At 41.7% G+C, this 18,558-nt stretch overlaps 1 protein-coding gene and 1 long non-coding RNA gene across 3 annotated transcripts; one reads left to right on the plus strand and one right to left on the minus strand.

The window, feature by feature from the left end:
* Nucleotides 1-4,544: 4,544 nt before the first annotated feature.
* SMNDC1 (survival motor neuron domain containing 1) lies at nt 4,545-15,311 on the minus strand. 2 transcript variants are annotated; one of them, XM_074831244.1, is made up of 6 exons: nt 15,193-15,311; nt 14,368-14,487; nt 10,389-10,531; nt 8,320-8,481; nt 7,042-7,195; nt 4,545-6,308 (listed from the first exon to the last, which is right to left on the minus strand). In XM_074831244.1, the coding sequence occupies exons 2-6, from the start codon at nt 14,485-14,487 to the stop codon at nt 6,171-6,173; spliced, it is 717 nt and encodes a 238-aa protein (XP_074687345.1). In that variant the 5' UTR covers nt 15,193-15,311; the 3' UTR covers nt 4,545-6,170. The 2 variants fall into 2 exon arrangements, with proteins under 2 accessions (XP_074687345.1, XP_074687346.1); XM_074831245.1 differs by lacking the exon at nt 15,193-15,311 and adding an exon at nt 14,665-15,141.
* Nucleotides 8,419-10,661, plus strand: LOC141926079 (uncharacterized). Its single transcript, XR_012624021.1, has 2 exons — nt 8,419-8,508; nt 9,619-10,661. It is a non-coding gene; the product is annotated as an uncharacterized LOC141926079 (long non-coding RNA).
* Nucleotides 15,312-18,558: the final 3,247 nt, after the last annotated feature.

Genomic DNA, 18,558 nt, shown 5'->3' on the forward strand with positions numbered 1-18,558 from the left:
GTTTGTTTGCCTCCATCTGTTTCTGGCCTGTGAGCTCCAGCCTCCTGCTTTTCTACTCTTTTTGTTCTCTTGTACTTGCTGCTCCCTGTTTGTAGTCTGTGTTTCTCTGTTGCCCTGTTGAAATGGATGAAACATTTAGTTTCAGTGGAAGTGGGATCCATTGTGTGCACTAAATGGAGATAGTATTTTTTTTTTTTCCCCCAAGATCATAAGCTTTTCTTCTTGCATGTTTTCTGGCTGCTGCCAGAGAAAGAGAAACTGGGATTGCTTCCTGGAAGAGAATGGTAAAATCCAGGACTTCATTCTGAGGTTAGGGAGGTGATAATACTAATAATGAAAAAGTCCATAAATAATAAAGTCTGGTGTTTTTTCCTGGGGCTTTGTCCTATGGACGGATTCGCTGGTGAGTGATAAATTCTGTGACCTGATAGTGACTGAAACTCCCCTGCATCTGCCATACAGTCTCTGAATTGTCCTGTGGGACTCTCAGGGAAAAGGATTGCATCCTTTTTCCTCTCTCTTCGCCAATCTGCACAAAATACCTAGAAAATACTGATGCACTGTCAAATTTTCTTGAAATTGGCCAACAGATCTGAGTGGTGTTTGGGAGGACAAACCCAGAAGAGTGGTTATCTGCATACACAATGTTTTTCTTCAGAGCAACCTGTTACAGAAAGGCAAGTTGTTCAGTTGGGGATAATACATCAGCACTGACCTCTGCTTCTCTGCTCATTCCCTCATGAAAAGAGGGCTGATCCTTTAATTATAGGCAGAAGCAGAAATAAGGAGTCTGTGGGTGTTGGTGCTGTGGCTGTGGTACTAAATATGTAGTATTTAGGGTTTCTGTTTGGGGTGTTGCTGTGTTTGACTAAAACTAAAGTTGTCTCAGAAGGAGACTCTGGTGTTGAAGTCCCTTCAAAAATACCAAGGATCAGGAATTGCTGAGCAGCCCCTGGGAAGGGCGGGTGTGTCCGATGAGGTGTGTGCTCATATGGGGCTGAACAACTGAGTCACACTGTGCCGCTGGCCTGACTGATGCAGCTCGAAGGTGTGAAGTGTCATTTTCTTTCAGAAAGATCTTCAATGTTAACCATGCTGTAAGGGCTATGGCTAATAATTTATTTTTACCACACTGGAAAAAATTTTCCCTTTAGTTTGTAGTACCCCAGAGAGGCCCAGAGCAAGCTGGTGGGGTGAGCTGGTTAATACATCGTACTTCAACAAGTCATTCAACACCTTGACTTGCAGTCTGCTGTGCTACAGATACGTGCTGAAGCTTCACTTTAATACAGTGCTCACTCAGAGGAAACAAAGCACTGCAGAGGACTGATGCTGGTCTTCAGCAGGTCAAGGGCAGGCAGCCAGCTTCTGCATGTTCCTGGGGAGTGCAGGGTGCCCCCGGCCAGTGCTTTTAAGGCCATGAAGGGCATTCGTGTACTGGAAATGTGGCAATTCAGAGAAATCAGGAAGAGAGGAATGATGAGTAAGTGGCTCTGAGCACCAGTAATAATGCTAATCTCACCTCAGGGGGTGCTCTCAGGCTGGGATTTTCTGCAGTAAGGTCCTCTGGGATGTTTCGTCACACAGATCTGACAGTAGCATACGGGACTGGAGGACACTGGCATTGCCTTCCAGAAGCAAGCCATAGCTCTAGCGTGCCTCCCCCACGACGTGATAGTTACAGGGGTGGTTTGAGAGAAGACAGATTTAGCATTCGTCTGTTCTCTCCCCTGTGATTACCGTTGAAAGAAAGGCTAGTGAGCCAGAAAGCCACTCCGCGTGCGTACGCAGTGAGCTTTGGGCCAAATTCACCCCTTCCCTAAGGTCTCAATGAGGGCTGCGTTCAGCAAGGATTAATTTTGATCTTGAGGGACACAGCAGCAAAGCAGGACAAACCATCAAGGAATTTAAAGCATTTTATGGTGGTTTTAATACTGTGGTTGCTAGTCAGAATGTACACAGACCTCAGCACTCTAGCTAGTGCTCAGTTTAGCTAAGGCTAGGAAGTTTTTTCCATTTAATCCCTTTTCAAAAATACTGGTCTCAAAACAATTCATTGGTTTGGGTCTCCTCCTGGAAAGCTTGATGGGGAAATATAAAAGCTCTTTCTTCTCCTGGAGTGGTGAACAACTGTACAAAATAGCATAACTACACAAAATAGACACAGGTCTGCCAAACGTGCAAGGCTTAACTTAGCACCACCTGGATTCCTCATGGACAATATCTCTCTGGGAAGTAACGTCAGTCTAGGTGAGAGCAAGACATTTTCTGTCTGCATCCATCGTGGGGAGGCTTTGCACTTCTGTACAGACCAAGGAACCGTTGCGAGTTCAGCGTAGAAAGGTAATTGCTTTACAAAAGGAAATAACGTGGGTGCTTTTGTGTAGCAGAGCCTTCAGCTGAAGGCCAGAGTTTTGACTTGTCAGTGACATTGCTTCATCAGGTGGTATGTTAACAGGTCGCTAGCTTGGGTATGTGGTGTGGATGTTTACCATAGTCCTGATGCAAACTTCCCTCCTTATTTTGCAGTATCTAAGTGAAGCTTTTTAGAGTGTAGATAAAGACTGGACAAATTGCAGCACAAAGAGCAGCACCAGCTGGTCTTGGCCTGGCCCAAGAATATTTTCCATAATCCCAGGCTTTAGCATAACTGTTGTGAGACAAGCACGTGGTGGTTGTTCCACAAAATACCACCACCGAGCTGACTCAGGTGAGCGGAACATCAGTGGGAATGACAGAAGTTTGCTATCATCAGTTTTGCCTTCTAAACATCTGCCGTGTTGAACTGCAGTCTTTGATGTTCAAGTCCTTTTTTGTATTTACAAACCTCTGAGACCAAGCATCTACAGAAGTAAGTGTCACAACACTCTCACTCTGGCATAAGGGGAAGCAGAAGAGAAATGGATCGCCATGACCATGAAAATTTAAATTTGCTACTCTTACAACTGTACTAAATACTTAAACTGACTGGAGCAGTCCCACATCTGTGCATTTCCACAATAGATACAATTTGTACAAGATTGGGGCTGTAGTAGATAAACCATTTCCTGTAGTAACTTAAAGAGGAAATGTATAGCCCATACTGGTCATCTTGCACAGTATCCTTAGCTGAAAGGAACAAATCTGTGTTCTCCAACAAATATCTTTTCCATAATGTCTCTAGCTTAGTGGTTTTACACACTTTTACACTTAACTAACTTTCCTTCTGTCATTCCAGTCATTCTAAGTACTGTCTTCTCTGTAGTAGGATTTGCTAGCACTGGGGTAGGTACTTGCTCTGCTTGCTGAGGCCCAGAAGTCAATGCACAGCATAAGTTCTGAAAAATCAGCTTTCTTATTGTTTAGACCAGATAATAAAACTGGGAAATAAATTATAAAAAAACCAACAAACCACTGCTAAAACGCTTTCAGTTTACATTTCAGGTCACTTCAGCATTTGTAAAATAAGGAACTTTGTGTGGGTTTTTTGGCAATTACCAGCATTGCTTAACTCATGATTTATTTTTACTACGTGAATGGCGTGACACTTTACCAAGGCCAGTGTTCCCGAGCCAGACTACACATGAACTGGCCCATGATGAGGAAACAGCATCAAAAAAAAAAAAAAATCAAGTGCTGCAAGGAATGGCTGTGTGGTCAAGATGGCAGTTTTGGTGGCATCTTTTATTTATACAAGTTGTCTTAAAAACGCTCTCTCTTGCATAGATCAACCACCCCAGCCGCAGTGGCATCACTGTCACTGTTCCAGGTAAGGTATTTAAGAAAAGTTATCAAAACGTAACTTTCAGCATTTTGTTGCAGTGCCTAACAGAAGAATTACAGCTAAGTTCATGAGGCAATCCATGTTCTGAGAGGTGACAGAAAGTTACTCAAAGGAAAGGTACTAGTTTTGCTAAATTTTTTTTGAAAGGCTTGGCAAAAATGAAGGAAGTCCATGAGACCAACTAGTTTTAACTTGGGCTGGACTGTCTGGTATAAGGGAGGCTCCCACCCCCATTGCAGTCTGATGCCTCACTGTACCTTAAGTTCTCTTCAGGACTAGTGAACACATAGTCCTGTGGTAGACCATTTATTGTATTTATTACATCAAAAGATGAGCAAATGTGCCTGTCAGGTATGGATTAAGTTTCTTTGTCTGAAGACTATTACTTTTTTTAAAAAACAGGTGGAGTTAAGAAAAGCCTTATATGGCTTCCTGAAAACTCCAGTCTGCCTACTTCAGTGTGTTTCAGGACTACTGCCTGTTGAATGTCACTGCTGAGACTTGTGTCTGTAGGGTGCAGGCTGTAGTACAAAATCCTTTTCTAAAAAGCAGTGCTGTCAGATGATTTTAAGTTAGGAGCTTTTCTATGAAAAAGAAAATTTACCCCCCTGCTACCAGTGAAGATGAGGAATTGGGCAACATCTACTTCATCTTGCAGTGAAGGGGAAGTACTTTTGATTCACGTCTGAGTGTTACATTCTGCCCAGCAGATTCTATACTTACCACTTTCCTGATCATTCACTGTGCCCCCACCATACCTACTTTCACTTTGTCAAATATATCCAGCAGATTTTAAACACTTTATTTAATAAAAGTTAAACATACAAAACTGAAATTAACACACTTTGTATTCATAAAAATCACCTTCTCCCATTATAGGGAGAACCTTTTTCTATGTATGGATTCTAAACTACCAGTTGTAGAGTTTAGCTTGAGTTGTGACTCAGGTAACTGATGGACATGTCCACCAATCAGTGCATCAACAATTGCTGACGTGACCTGATCTAGTTAACAAATTACAAAATGAGCTACATTAACATAATATACAGGGAAATAATGGTCAGGGTTAATGGACAAGAAACACCCTTTAATTATTTAATGGGGGAAACAGCTGATGTACTCTTGTCCATTAACTCAGCCCTAGATTTTACAAAAATAATATCTACATTGTATACAGGGCTACCCATTAACTTCTTTAACACATTACGGGTTCAGAGATGGCACCACTACCGTAAGTGAGACAAGTAACAGAGGAACGCAAATCACATAAAATACAAGAAAGCAAGAGCTTTTACACGTGGTTTCCTGAATAAAACTGAAGGGGCTCAGCAGCACTGTAATACAGCTGAAGTTACAATGAAGACTAGGGCCAGTCAGTTATTTAAGGACAGGAACTCCAGACTAACCTTTATTCCCTCACAACTCAGTGTGCTCTGGGCATTCCTATCCGCTGTGCTGCAGTTCTGCTTGGCCAGAGGGAGGCCCAGGGACGAGCTGTGTATTCCAGGTCTGTGACTGTGCCACTAAACCCACAAGATCTACAGGAGGGGAGATGATGGCTCCTTCCCAAAGCACAACCCTTTCTGTTCTCCCACTCTCTCATCCTCAGGGAGGGATGGGGCAGGTATTTTTAAGTACAGTTCTCTGCTTTGAAAGTGGAGTCTAAATACTTTGTCCTATGGTTTTCTGGTTACATTTCAATAGCCTCCTATGAAAATTTGATGAGTATTTTAAAAAAAAAAAGTAGTATCTCCTCTGCTTAACTTCTAGTGCAGGCAATTCAGACTGGAATTAAAGTCAGATTTATTGTTTCTAGCACATGAATCACCAGTAGTAGTAAAGATCCTATCAGCCCTGTTCTGCCCTCATTTACAGCTGTACAAATCGATCTGCAGGGGACCTGTAGGGGAGTAATTAGAACTTCCTTAGCAATTCGATGACATGTAAGCTGGGATGGAGTCTGGCTCTCCCAGAGCTGCAGCAGCTCTGTAGTGCTGAGCTCATTGCTCAGACAGCACAGTGGCTACAGAAGTGAGGGAGGCTGTTACTGTGCCACTTTTATACCACCACTTCTCTTAAGGAAGAGAAACTTCACTACTAGTATGAAGGGAAGATTCTAGAGATCAAAGCTGCAGATAACTACTCCTTTCAGAGTAACAGGTAACAGCAGTTCATGAAAGCATTTACCTGCAGAATATATTTTAATGCAACTATGAAAAGTTTAATGACTGGGGGGGGATCAAATCAATAGCTGGAGATTTAAGGCTCGTATCAGCTGAAGCCAAAGTGATGGTGACAAAATGGACTACTCGCTATGTGCCAACAAATAATTTACTTTTAGAAAAATATAATGATAAAAAGATAAGTGTAAAGCCCTGCAGAGATGAAGTTCCACCTTTTTCCCCTGTTACTGAGGCATCAAATGCCTGACATTATATTTAGAGGTATCTTGATACTGTGTCATAGGTTTGTCTGCAATTCCACATGTTCCAACTCCAACCTTGCCAGTTACGCTCTCAGGGGAAGCAAAAATACTCCTCTTTACCTGCAAATGAAACAGAAAACAACATTTCTGAATAATTGCTAACTTGCCCTTAAAAAATCCCAAACATTACCCTTTGAAGTGTTTCAAAATCCTGAGCTTAACTCTGTAGACACTCTCTAGAGGCTAGCTCATCTGTGATGTTAGCAAAGTGCAACAACAGGGCTGGGAACTTTCTAGCACTCACTGGATGTGATGTGGTACTCAGGACTTTGGGTCAGACCAATAATGAATAAAATTCACCCCTCTCATACAATGATCTCTAATAACTGTTCATAAGGAAGACTGAAGCTTTACCTCTATGTCTGGCAGCTCTTGGTCAAGCCATGATAAAAATGAAATAAGGCTTTAAAATGTCCTTGGCTACCTTTTTTGCACTACGCTTGCTACTCCAGGGCCATGACTTAGCGTTGTATCTGCCAGGTTATAACACAGCAAGAAGTCAAGCTTGGAGGTTCAGACAGGCCCTCAGGTTCTAAGCTCCAACAAACACAACCTGGCAAGTGACAGTGAGTCCAGCTCTCCAAGCTGAGTGCAAGCTCAGCCTCTCAGAGCAGCACTCCTTCAAAATCAGCCAGTACAAAACCAGGCCTTTTGAGTCTTCAAAATACCAAACTGCACACTTCAGAATCCCAAAGATGATTCCCCTCTGAAAACCACCTCCTCCTCTCTCCCAAAGTACTGCACAGAAGTCTGTGCCCTGTTGTTACTCGCATACTGACAAAACCAAACAAACCTGGCCTTTTTTGTTTTTAGAATAGGCTCTGTTGTTAAACTGTTGCCACTTGACTTTCTGGTCCTCTCGTTCCTGTTCAAGTTCTTTAATTCTCTGCGCTTTTTTCAAAGCTTTCTTCTTTTTATACTCTCGTTGCTGGGCTATCATCTCTTTCCTGGAGAGAAGGAAGAAAGACATTTTATGTTTGTGCCTTTTCTTGTAAGAAACTAAAACCCCTGTAAGACAGACATGCACAATAATTTTCCATGAGTAAGTGACAGAAAACAAAGCTTGTAAATATTCTCCACTTGAAGGAAAAAAACCCAAACAAGTCTTTCTACGCATAAGGATTACATTGCTTATTTATATATTTATGCACAAGAACAAGCACCACCACCACCACCTGATTAAGACCATGCCAAATGCAGCAACCCATAGGATCACATGCAATTCCTCTCAAACTGAAAAGGTACCTATCAGCACTTCTACATTTCAGAAACATCTAGGGTTTGGAAAATTTAAATAGCCCATTCAAGTGAAAAGCCCAAACTTTTCTGGAGGTCTGCAAGACTCTCATGTACCAAGTATTGGACAGGAATGAAGAAAGAGAACAAAGATAAGTTACTTCAGTAAAGATAAGGAAGTTCAATGAGTCGATCTATGCCACAGTGCAGCGCCCCTCAGAACAATCCTTTAGGGAAGGGATCATTCCCTATAACCAACTCTGAAATTGTACTGCCTTCCCCCCCACCCCACCCCACAAAAATGTTTTCAGCCCTTAAAAATGCCTTTCTGTGTTAGACACAGCAGGATACTGAGTAAAGCACATCTCCCCAGCAATGGGGTCACACAGTTATCCTAACAGGGACAGGCAGAAGCCAAAGTCCTTCATACTGGTGAGTGCAGTTGTCATTAGCCAAACCACAGCTCTGAGAACAGCCTGCACTAGAGCTGGGCTGAAACTTGTAGGCTCTCTGCTCTCAATCAAAAAGTACTAACTTTTTTTTAATCTACTGCTTACACACTTGCTATCTTGAGATAGCATAATCGGAGTAAAACAAAGTCTACCATGTTATCTTGCCAGGATACATAAACACGATACCACCAACAATAATCTACCAAACATTATATGCTAAATTGATTTAAGATCCTTTTCCAAGCAAACGTGAAGAGATTAAAGAGATGTAAAATTTTAAAAAAAGAGATTCTATTTCAGTAATTTTTCTATTCCATCATTTTTTATAGCTGTGGGGAAAAAAGCCAAAGCAGCTTTCAGACTTCTACCTGTGTATTACTTACTTGGACATGGGTTTGTTGCCACTGTCCTCTTTTGCTTTTCTTCCCTCTTCCACAGGCTTGAGGTTGAACAGAGGCGTAACTTCAGCATTGCCATATCCAGCAAATGTGACCGCAGCTGTTCCATTCTCCTCATCTATTTCTTCAATCTCAGCTTCATAACACCTGTAAAGATATCATGGCTGTAAGCATGTGAGTAAAGCTTTAATACTCAGCCCGTCAACACCTACACTGTCAGCCAGCTAATGGCATTAAGTAAAAAATTTGCAAATATCAGCCTTCATTTTCAAGGACAATACACAAATCAAACCAAGAGATTATTTTCTTAAGGTCAAAGGGACACAAGTACAAAGACCAGAATCTGCTGTATTTGACCTTTAGCATCAAGAAGCAATGGCCTCACAGTTACCAAGACTAATGATTAATGCTGGGGCCAATCTAATCAGATATCTTGATTTGGTTCTAGTTCTGGCAGGTCATAGGATTGAAAAAAAAAAAAAACCCAAAACCAAAAAAAAGACCCAACAAAATACTGCATTCACAGAACACAGCTTTCAGGGAATTCACTGAGGAGTTTTGGAAAATTGTCAGCTTACAAGAGCAAAGCTTTAGTTCCATTTTTCTCCATATGAAAAAGAATTAAGAAAAACTGAAGTTTTCAAAATATTCCCTTTTCAACACTTATAAAATTAAAAAGTTCTCTTGTTGATTTAAAACAGCAATTTTGAAATTTTAGAAGAAATCAGTCCATTTCTTATTTATGTGCATGAAACATTTTGGTCAAACCAACCTCATAATGGGGAAGATAGAAAAAAGTGGCATTTCCAAAAATATTTAAAATAATTGAGTCTAAATTCCAAGCAAAAGGATACATCTAAAGCAAACAGAGGAATAAAATGAGAAGTTTCATAGATATTCCAGTTAACATTTACTAAATTAATTTCTTGTGCGATTTTAGTGGGCCAGCAACATCTTGAGTTGAGCTAGATGAAAATACATGGAAACACAAACCATGTGAGGTATTAATCTCTGGCTAGCTCTCCATGAAACACTGGTCACTTAAGGAATGTTGTAACAGAAGCAGGGCATTTTTTAAAAAAAAAAAAAAGCAATACAATTGAGCCCAGTAAGATCCACTTCAGTAGACACTGGCACATTCTTCCCCAAGCTCTGATCCTTTAGCCCAGTGATCAGAGCAAGAAGAATGACCCAATGGTGACCTAAGACAGTAAGATTCAATTTTTAAGTTCTTACACAAAAGCATTTTACTCAATCTGTGACAGAAAAACTGTTCCCTTCTAGGTTCGTTTCCTACCCAAGATGTCAACAGCTATACCAAAATCTCTATGTGGTTACTACACTGTTAAACAGAACCACATTCGCTGAGCAATATTGCTTCTCTAAGTGGTAATGACTGGGATGTTAGTCTGGCATAAATAGTAAATTTTAAAAAGCTGCAACGTTTTGCAGCATAGAAAGTAATTTTAAAATGTTTATTTCAAAGATTATGAAGCCAGAATGAACTGCTTGGGTTCCCAGAACTTCACAGACTAATGTAATGGAGACTAAATCCAAAACGTTGATTAATTCTATAGTTACATTACACAGCTAGTTATTTCATAGCCAAAACTCAGCATTTCCAATTAAAAATTAATTTCCAATTAGAGGCAAACTGAGATACAGCAAGGATTTTTCTTGATGTCAATTACATATATATGAATGCAATGACAAATTATGAATTATACATCCTGAAACCTTTACGAAAGACTGTTCTGACAGATAATTCATGAAACTCTGCCATTTATTACATTAGCAAATGGTAATTTACCAAAGCTACCCTACTTTTATAAGGTTAGTGACAAACAGGGCACTTCTAGAAAATGACCCCACATCTCTTTGCTTTTTATCTAAAATACTGACCTTTAATAAAGAGAGTACAATAATAGCTAATATTATATTTCTTTCCTAATTTCTTTTTGCTTTTAGTCACCTTAGGGGCAGTTCAAACTGAATGAAAGTCTCTTACCATTGAACTATTTCATGTAACTGTTAGAGAAGTTTTCTACACTTACTGTCCATCCTCACTCCATATGGCCATACACCTATCCCCAACCTTCCAGGAGTGACTGGGCAGAGCAGAAGCAGAACTGTCAGAACTTGCAAGAGTTTCCGAAGGTTGTGTTGAAAGGAGATCTTTGGTTAATTCTATGACTTCCTATAAAAGACAAAAACCCCACAAAGAATAATTTTCCAAACTCTGTTACCACGCATATTTTTACCCCAAGCTTACTGGTTGGGGTTTTTTTGAAGTTACTGTATTAAATTCATAGCTGATGTAAAGTGGACTAAGTTTGTTTTGGTTTTTTTAATCATTTAACTAAACTCACTCATTGCCAACACAGATAAAAAGGTATATGGTCCTCACTGTATTGCAGTAAAGTTGCCCGTGCCCACCTCAAAATTTCAAGAAGTAGCCTATTATTTTATAGCATTTCTTTCTAGGTGAATTGTTTATCAGTAGGCACAAAGATACAGCAAGACAGTCTCAATAAAAAAACCAAAAAATCAACGGTGTGATTCTGTACACATGGCTGCACGTGATGTTGGTTATTGACCAGAAATCACACAACATGTGGCAGAGCAAGAATTCAGCAGGACACTGCTGTGAAGACAAAACATGAAAGGACAGAATGCTTCTATTCTCTCTGTAGCTGGCAGTTTCTTCCATCCCTTCCCCTTTTGGACTGGCTGGCTCTATTATATATAGTGATCTCTAAAACACACAACTACAAGGATAATTGCAGCATTTCTAAGTGATGAAACATTTTTCAGTTTCCTCAAAAATACATGGATTGGCTGAACTGAATCACCCAGAGCCAGGGTGGAAGAATACCATCCACAACTGCCACTCTGCAAAGTCCTCTTGTTTAGAGAAAGCATTCAGGTGCATACTAAAGAAATTGATTTCCTAAAGTCATTTTGATTTTCTCTAAATTCCCTGACCTTAAGATTTCAGGTCAGGTATTCCCTTGCTAATCCAACAAGAGAAACAACAAAGTAACAAATTTCCCCAGTTCCTTTAAATATTATTAATTCACAGACAGCAGCATGCAAAAGCCCCTCCCCAACTTGCTGTCAGTATTATATTCTTACTCTGTGCAATCAAGACCACTGGTTTCCACTAGTGTTAAGTCAGAGGAGCCAGCACCTAAAAGGCCATTTAAACTTTCCATAGAAGGCAAAGCCACTATGCAGTCCTTAAAGAGGAAAAATTCTTCAGTTCTTTGAGTATCTCAGCATCAACCATTGTCACTCTCCTAACTAACAGTAAATATTTAAATTAGGGGAGGGTTACAGATAAACAATGTTCAACTGAGGCTCAGCGGAGCCTGAACTTTCCTCCCAGTTTCACACCCTAGTTCAGCTATAAGTGTACAAAGCCTAGCTCAGGAAAAAGTGGTTAAAGAAGCTGTTCTTCATTCCTCAGGAGCCTAAAGGATCATAAGCAGTTCCCAAATAAGAAGTTAATACAATATAAACTTACATGCATTTTTATCTGATAAACTATACAACTGGCACGAATGGCCTAACGGTTTGTTTCTGTTGCAGCTGTTAACATCTGAATTTCCAACACCCTCCTAACAAAAGTTCTGCTCTTCATTTAAGAGGAGCTGGTAGTTAGTGCCTGCAACAGTAAGCACCACCAGTTGCAACTGCCACAGAAACACACTTACAATTACTTCTACTGCTTTGGTCTCCATTTTCCATAGTACTACAGCTGAACCAGAACAGATTTTGATTATCAAGTTACCTAATTTGAGAATGCTCTGCAGAACACACAGCATTAGCCTAATTTTCCCTCCCTAACTATTCCTCAACATGTAGATAGCTGCATTCTGCAAATCCTGGAGGCATCATGGTTTGAAATAGGTATCTTATCTCAGCAGGTCAAATACAATACATCAGGCACAAGCCACCTGAAAGCAAGTGTTTCAGCTATGTAGACAACAGTTTCATATTACTGGTAGACTTATTCTTGCCACGTTCATAGATGGCTTATTGTAGAACTCAAATGTGAAGAGTTTCAGACAAGTCTACCAAGAATTCTTTGAATTTGATAAAGTGACCTCCACACCAGGCTATAAATAGCAAACTTGGTAAAAATCTTCATCTGATATTCATGTATCATAGCACACAAGATAGAAACATTAATTTTCTTGCAACCCATGAGACAGTTCTAAAGTCTTTAATGGAATAGCTCATTCAAACAAAACTTCTGAGCACAAGTTAGACTACCACAGCAGCTCAGCGCAGCCAAATGAGTTGAACAGTATGGCTTGCTGCCACGTCCCTGTGACACAACGGTGTGACCCACAGAGAATACCAGTTACAGTTTGCCAAGATTTTTCCTACCAACTGGTCTTTACAAAGCCAGACAGAACTCTACACTCCAGAACACAATGCCCACAGATACAATCTCCAATTACTGAAGATGACAGCTGCCATCAATTCTACTTGATACAAAAGTAAATTTGGTTCCTGGGTGCTCAGACGCTGTCCTAGAAGTGCTTCAGTGAAACAAAGTCAAAAGCTAAGTATTTATAAAAATTTCTTCTAATATTTATTTTAATCTCGTTACTCAGCAATAAGCTAAGTATATGAAATGCACTAGTGCATCACTATTTATGATAGCAAAAAAATGTTTCAATTACATAGTAGCAGTCTTTTTGAAGACACAAGAAGCTGTTTAGCTGGGACACTGAAGCATCGAACCCATTTTTATAACTGTTGGATTGGCATATATTAAGTCTGCAAAACAGTATGTCATTTTCAAGGTGGAACATATGGATAGCAAACCTTTTGGGGACGAAAGTGTAAAGATCTTCCCCATTCTGTGCAGAAAGCTTTTATAAAAAAGTCTGCAAGTTGTCCTTTCACATCAATGATCTCTGCATATCAAAGCCGAGGTCGTGTTGGTATCGGAAATATCATCCCATATGGGTTTTGCTGTGCATTTTAAAAATATAAAAATATACACATGCTTTTAACAGTGTACAATGAAGGACATCAAGATGATCTATAAAGTGCCTTGTGGGCACAAAGCCTTTGTAATTTAAAAGGAATTCTACAGATCACTGATTTGAGGCACTACTCGTCTTTTGGTTGAAGCATCATTTTTATTGCTGTTATTTCCATACAGATTAGTGGTCACTGAATCTTGTGCTGGGTGGTTTTATGTATTTTTAGATCTGATGGCTAAAGCAATCCACAACAGAAATGAAGCAGCATCTCGCACTCTCATGACAAATTTTAACAGTACTGCTGGTTTTTTTAATATGCCAATGTGTCCTTATACACAGGAGAATCTAAAATACCACTTATCAACTTAAAATTAAGCTGGCGGTCTTCCTGTCACTGAACAATACCCTAAGGACCAGAAATGGTTTTTCGCTCTTAAGAATGAGGTATGCTCTCATATGTTTAAAACACTGCAGGTGGCAAATGAAGAACATGATCCTTTTCCTTTCTTATATAAAAACCTTAAGATAATCAAGGCTTAGATGTACAAGGAATATAGAACTACACTCTAAAGCTTTTATCATTGCAAATGCCTGCAACGAATAAACAGATGCTGGATCAAATGATTTGACAACTCAAAAATAAGCAGAAAGTCACAATGTTAAGCCCAACCATCAGGCTTCAGTGTAGTAAAAGCAACAAAATATAATGACTTTCTGAAAAACACTTTAAAAAAAATAAAGAGATAGCAAAGAGAGCACTGGTTTATCTTTCATCACTCTGGCTAAAGGTCTCAGCAGAAGAGTTTGCTGTATCAATTAGTACATCTTTTTTACTGATCTACAAGACAGGTTTAAAATAGGCCGCGCTTTGGGTTTTTTTCAAACCAACACTACCATAACCATATCAAACTATGTGAAAAGTCCTAAACACACCAAGTATACATTTTTGTTGCAGTGCAAATATTTAGGAAAGATTAAACACTTGCTAAAGACCTTAAAGTTTCAGCTACTCGTACCGTCAAGTTCTCACCTGTAAGTCTTTCTTCAGTTTTAGTAAATCTTCATTTTCTGCATTCCCAGATAAGGCTGCCTCAACTTGCTGAAGCTGAGCTTTGTAGCTAGCTAACTGCTTAGCAAGGTCTTCTGACATCTGCAAGAAACATATACACACACGCAACACATCAAAACAACAGGCTTGCTGCTTTTTAATCACATCTTGTGGTGCGAGTAAAGTGAAGTTAATAAAAAAGTAACACAAAAAGCTGTTACTATTAAAAATACAACTGAGTTTCAATAACACGTTATTTCATTATAGATAGCCACTCACCTTAACTTTTGTACGGTTCAACTACTCCCAGGCAATTTCAAAAAACAGAAAGCTTAAACACGTGCCTGCGTGCGTGCACTGGGAAAACGCGTAACTTACAGTACGTAACCAGCGGCCCTTTGGGCAGGCTCAAAATTACCCACACCTTTAGCAAACCACCGCGCACGGCAGTTTTTCCCCTCTGGATGCCACAAATCAGAGTCGTCACGTTTACATCAGCGAAATCCTCTGCGGCACCCGGGGACCGGCCCCTCCCGGGAGCCAACCGTCTGGCCCCAGGGCCGCCGGTGGCGGCGAGCCTGGTCCGGGGCCACCCGCTCCTTGTCGGACCGAGCCGGGCGACTCGGGGCGCGGCGGAACAGCGAGGAAGCGGGGTCGGGCCCGCGAGGAAGGGCCCGCGCCGGCGGACGGGCCCAGGCTCAGGCCTAAGCCGAGGCCTAGGCCCAGGCCCCCTCAAAGCGGGAAGGACGAGGCCGCCGGGCGGCACCGTGGGAGGCGCGAGGGCGGCGGGGAGGCACCGGTTCTCACCTCGGCGGGCGAGCGGGGCCCGGGCCGGGCCGGGGGGAGGGGGGCGGGGCGGCGGGCGGGGGGCGCCGCTCTGGGTCCCGTCGGGCCGCGGCCGCTTCCGTCTCCTTCGCCGCGGGCGGGGCAAAGGGCCCAGCGCGCGCCGGCGCTCGCGAGAGCGCCCCGCCGGTCACGTGCTGCCGGCGCGCGGCGCTGGTCGGCCGAGCAACGCCGCCGCCTCGCGCGGCCTCCGGGTCACGTGGCGGGGTGGTGGTGGTGGGGGTGTTCTCTGGCCGCCTCGCGAGGCCGCGTGCGGGGCGGGAGCTCGCTTTGGGGTGCCGATGGCGCGTGCGCAGGGCGGAGCCGCTGCGGCCTGGCCGCGCTCACGGGGTTCCTGCTGCCGCCGTCCCCTCGCGGTCCCGTGTGAGGAGAGCTCGGCAGTCCCTCCGCAGCCCGGCCCTGCCTGCAGCCGCTCGGCGGGACGGGGAGGGAGCTGCCCGGCCTCAGCGCTGCGGCTGGCGTGCCAGGGTGGACGTCAGCAGGAGATCCTGACGGCATGGAAAGCTTCCTCCTCCGGGCAGGGCGCAGCTCTTTGTTCAGAGTGATGTCAAGTTTCTGATGTCTGACCACTGGCTGCTGTAGGGGACCGCTGGGCACCGAGGCTGCGCGAACCTGACAGATACGCTCGCTCACATCTTTGTTGTTGATAAACACGATGCTTTGCGGCTGCAAAACCCGCTAGCAAACAATTTAGAAGAGAGTAAGCTTTGGTATTTGGTCCTACAACAGGAGAGGAAAGGGGGAGGAAAAGCTCAGTGGCTTCTTCAAGCCTGTCACAGGAAGGGAAAAATATTTCCTGGTGGAAATCCAGTAATTAATTTGCCCTTGAGGCTGTGAGCCAGGCAAATGAAGCAGGCATCCAAAAAGTTTCTTAGTATTACCAGGAGGATAGGTGTCTCCTGCAAACATCCTGTCCCTTGTCGCTGTCTGCATGTAGGGCTTCACAGGAAGACGACTTCGCCTGGACTCTTCGGGTTTGTTTACATGTTAAGGGGGAAATACATCTACTCTGCTCCATGATACTTGGTTTATGCCCTCAGAGGATATCCTGACTGAGGATAAAACGTATTTCTGTATCTTGGTGTATGATTTGGTAATTAAAACACATTTTTGGACACTGTTCACAAACTGATTGATGAGACCAAGTGTAACAAGATAACAGCATCTTTTTAGTAATTTTATTAATAATCTAGAAATAGATAAAGAGAACATTTTCTGATAAAACTTTGCGGACAGATCAGCAACTGTTGAAAAGGCATACAAATTTATTGATACGGAGCAATCCTAATGACCTTGTGAGCATACCTGTGAGTTAAAATACACATTAATACAATCATCACATCCCAGAACAAGAAATCTAGACTGTATCTGCAGGACTGAAGAGAGAGAGGGACTGAGGAGACATGCAATGTCTGGGTATCTCCAAAGGCAACAACAGCAAAAAGAGCATTTCTGTGGTTGCATCAGCAGGAGCAAGCATAAAGAGGTATTTTACTGCTATAAAAGTTTTGGTGAGAGTTGGTACTGAAATACTATATATGGTTCTAAAGTCTGGAGTTTTATGGGGTCTGCAGACTTCTAAAAAGAGCCACCAACATTATTCGATGGCCGGAGAAAATGCCTTTCTCAGTGAAAGGCTGACATGCCCAATCTGTTTAGTTCATAAAGGAAGACCAGGAGGTGACTTGATTACAACATGTAACTGATTTGAAAGGAAAATAGTATGAAGTACTTGAAACATAAAAACATTGCAATGCCCAGTTGACTAAAAGCTAAAGGTAGAATTACCCTTAAGAGTTTTTTGGGTTTTTTCCTCTTGGGTTTCTTCAGCTCAGGATAGTGCCTTTTCAGACGCTCTTTCAACATATGCTATCATTCAAACACAGGCTGCTACGTGTAGGAAGGCAAGCCAGATCTTGAAACCACTGATCTTTAACTGTTATAAATGCTCATTAATTGCATCCTTAAAACTGGATTTGTCTTCACCCAAAAATAGAGATCTTTTTTCTGTGTTTGACTAGAGAAGCTCTTTTATACTATATTGAGGAGAAACACAATGTAACCAGGACATCTTCCTGCTATCTTACAGATTACAATTTTTAAACTATATTTTACAGTCCATGAAATGGTTGGCTTGGCAGGATATCTGCATAGTTAGCCCTATTTGAAACTATATATCCAGTTGTTGTCACGATTTTGTTCTTTCTGTGTTTGTTAGTAGATCAAAACGAGTTCAGCTACGTTTGTGCCATATCTGAATGTTTCTAACTTCATCCAGTAATTTCATCTTAACCATGGGCAACAGAGTAGCTACCAGACTGTGTCTCTTCATAAATCCTTACTGTGTATGAGATGTTTATACATTGTAGTGTGATATTACAGTGTATTCATAGAATTGAGCCATATTATTTATAAAGTTATACTGCAGTAATATCATTATTACAAAGTAATCGATACCATGTTACTGGAATGTATCTCTCACATTTTATCATATATGATACGTAGAGTTTTAGTGTAGTCTGTGGGCAAATGAAGGCATGTAAATTTAAGACAATTCTTCCTCACAAATGCTGTAGAATTTGTTTCCCTAACTTAGAAAGAAAAGGCAACTTGATCAGCTTTTGCTTAAGCCAAACTCACCATTATTAGCATTGAGACTTTCAGCTGTTATTCCTAGTGGGAAGCTTCCTGATGGACATGACTGTACTTGGGGAACAACTTGGGAAAATTGGTGTAACTGGGGACTTTCTCACCGTGCTGATGCTGTGGAGCAGCAGGTTGTGTAGCGTGAGTGGTGATACTCTGTAGTGAGTGGCACAGCTTGTTGGGAAGGTGAGGTTTCTAGTAACCAGTATAGCTGGGTATGCCTTGGGGCTCATAAAGGGGCTGTCTGTGTTTAAGGCAAACTAATTTACAGTTGGAAGAGACACTGGTGCATCCTGCAGCCGTGCTTGGCTTGCCCAGGAGGTGGTAGTGGTGCTGCACAAGACGTCTGTATCATCAGCCGTGTTTAACTAGCAACCCAGGAAACGGATACTGTTGCAGACCTACAACTGTGGCTCTTTTTCACAGTCTGCTGCGTTATTTTTATAGCTAGAGCTTATGGGAACATAATATATATATATTATTTTTGAAGATAGCTTGGACTATACAGTCTTTTGAAACATGTATGAGTTATGGTGAATGAGTACACTTAAATCATCAATACTCTGCATTCCTTAATGTTAAATCCTGAAGCAGCAAAGGGTCAGACATCGGAGTGCTCAGCAACAATTAATGCCATAAAGACATTATTATATCCAAATGGTTTAATGCCCTCATTTTCAACTT

The sequence above is a fragment of the Strix aluco genome, chromosome 7 (genome assembly GCF_031877795.1).
Source record: "Strix aluco isolate bStrAlu1 chromosome 7, bStrAlu1.hap1, whole genome shotgun sequence".
NCBI lineage: Eukaryota > Metazoa > Chordata > Aves > Strigiformes > Strigidae > Strix > Strix aluco.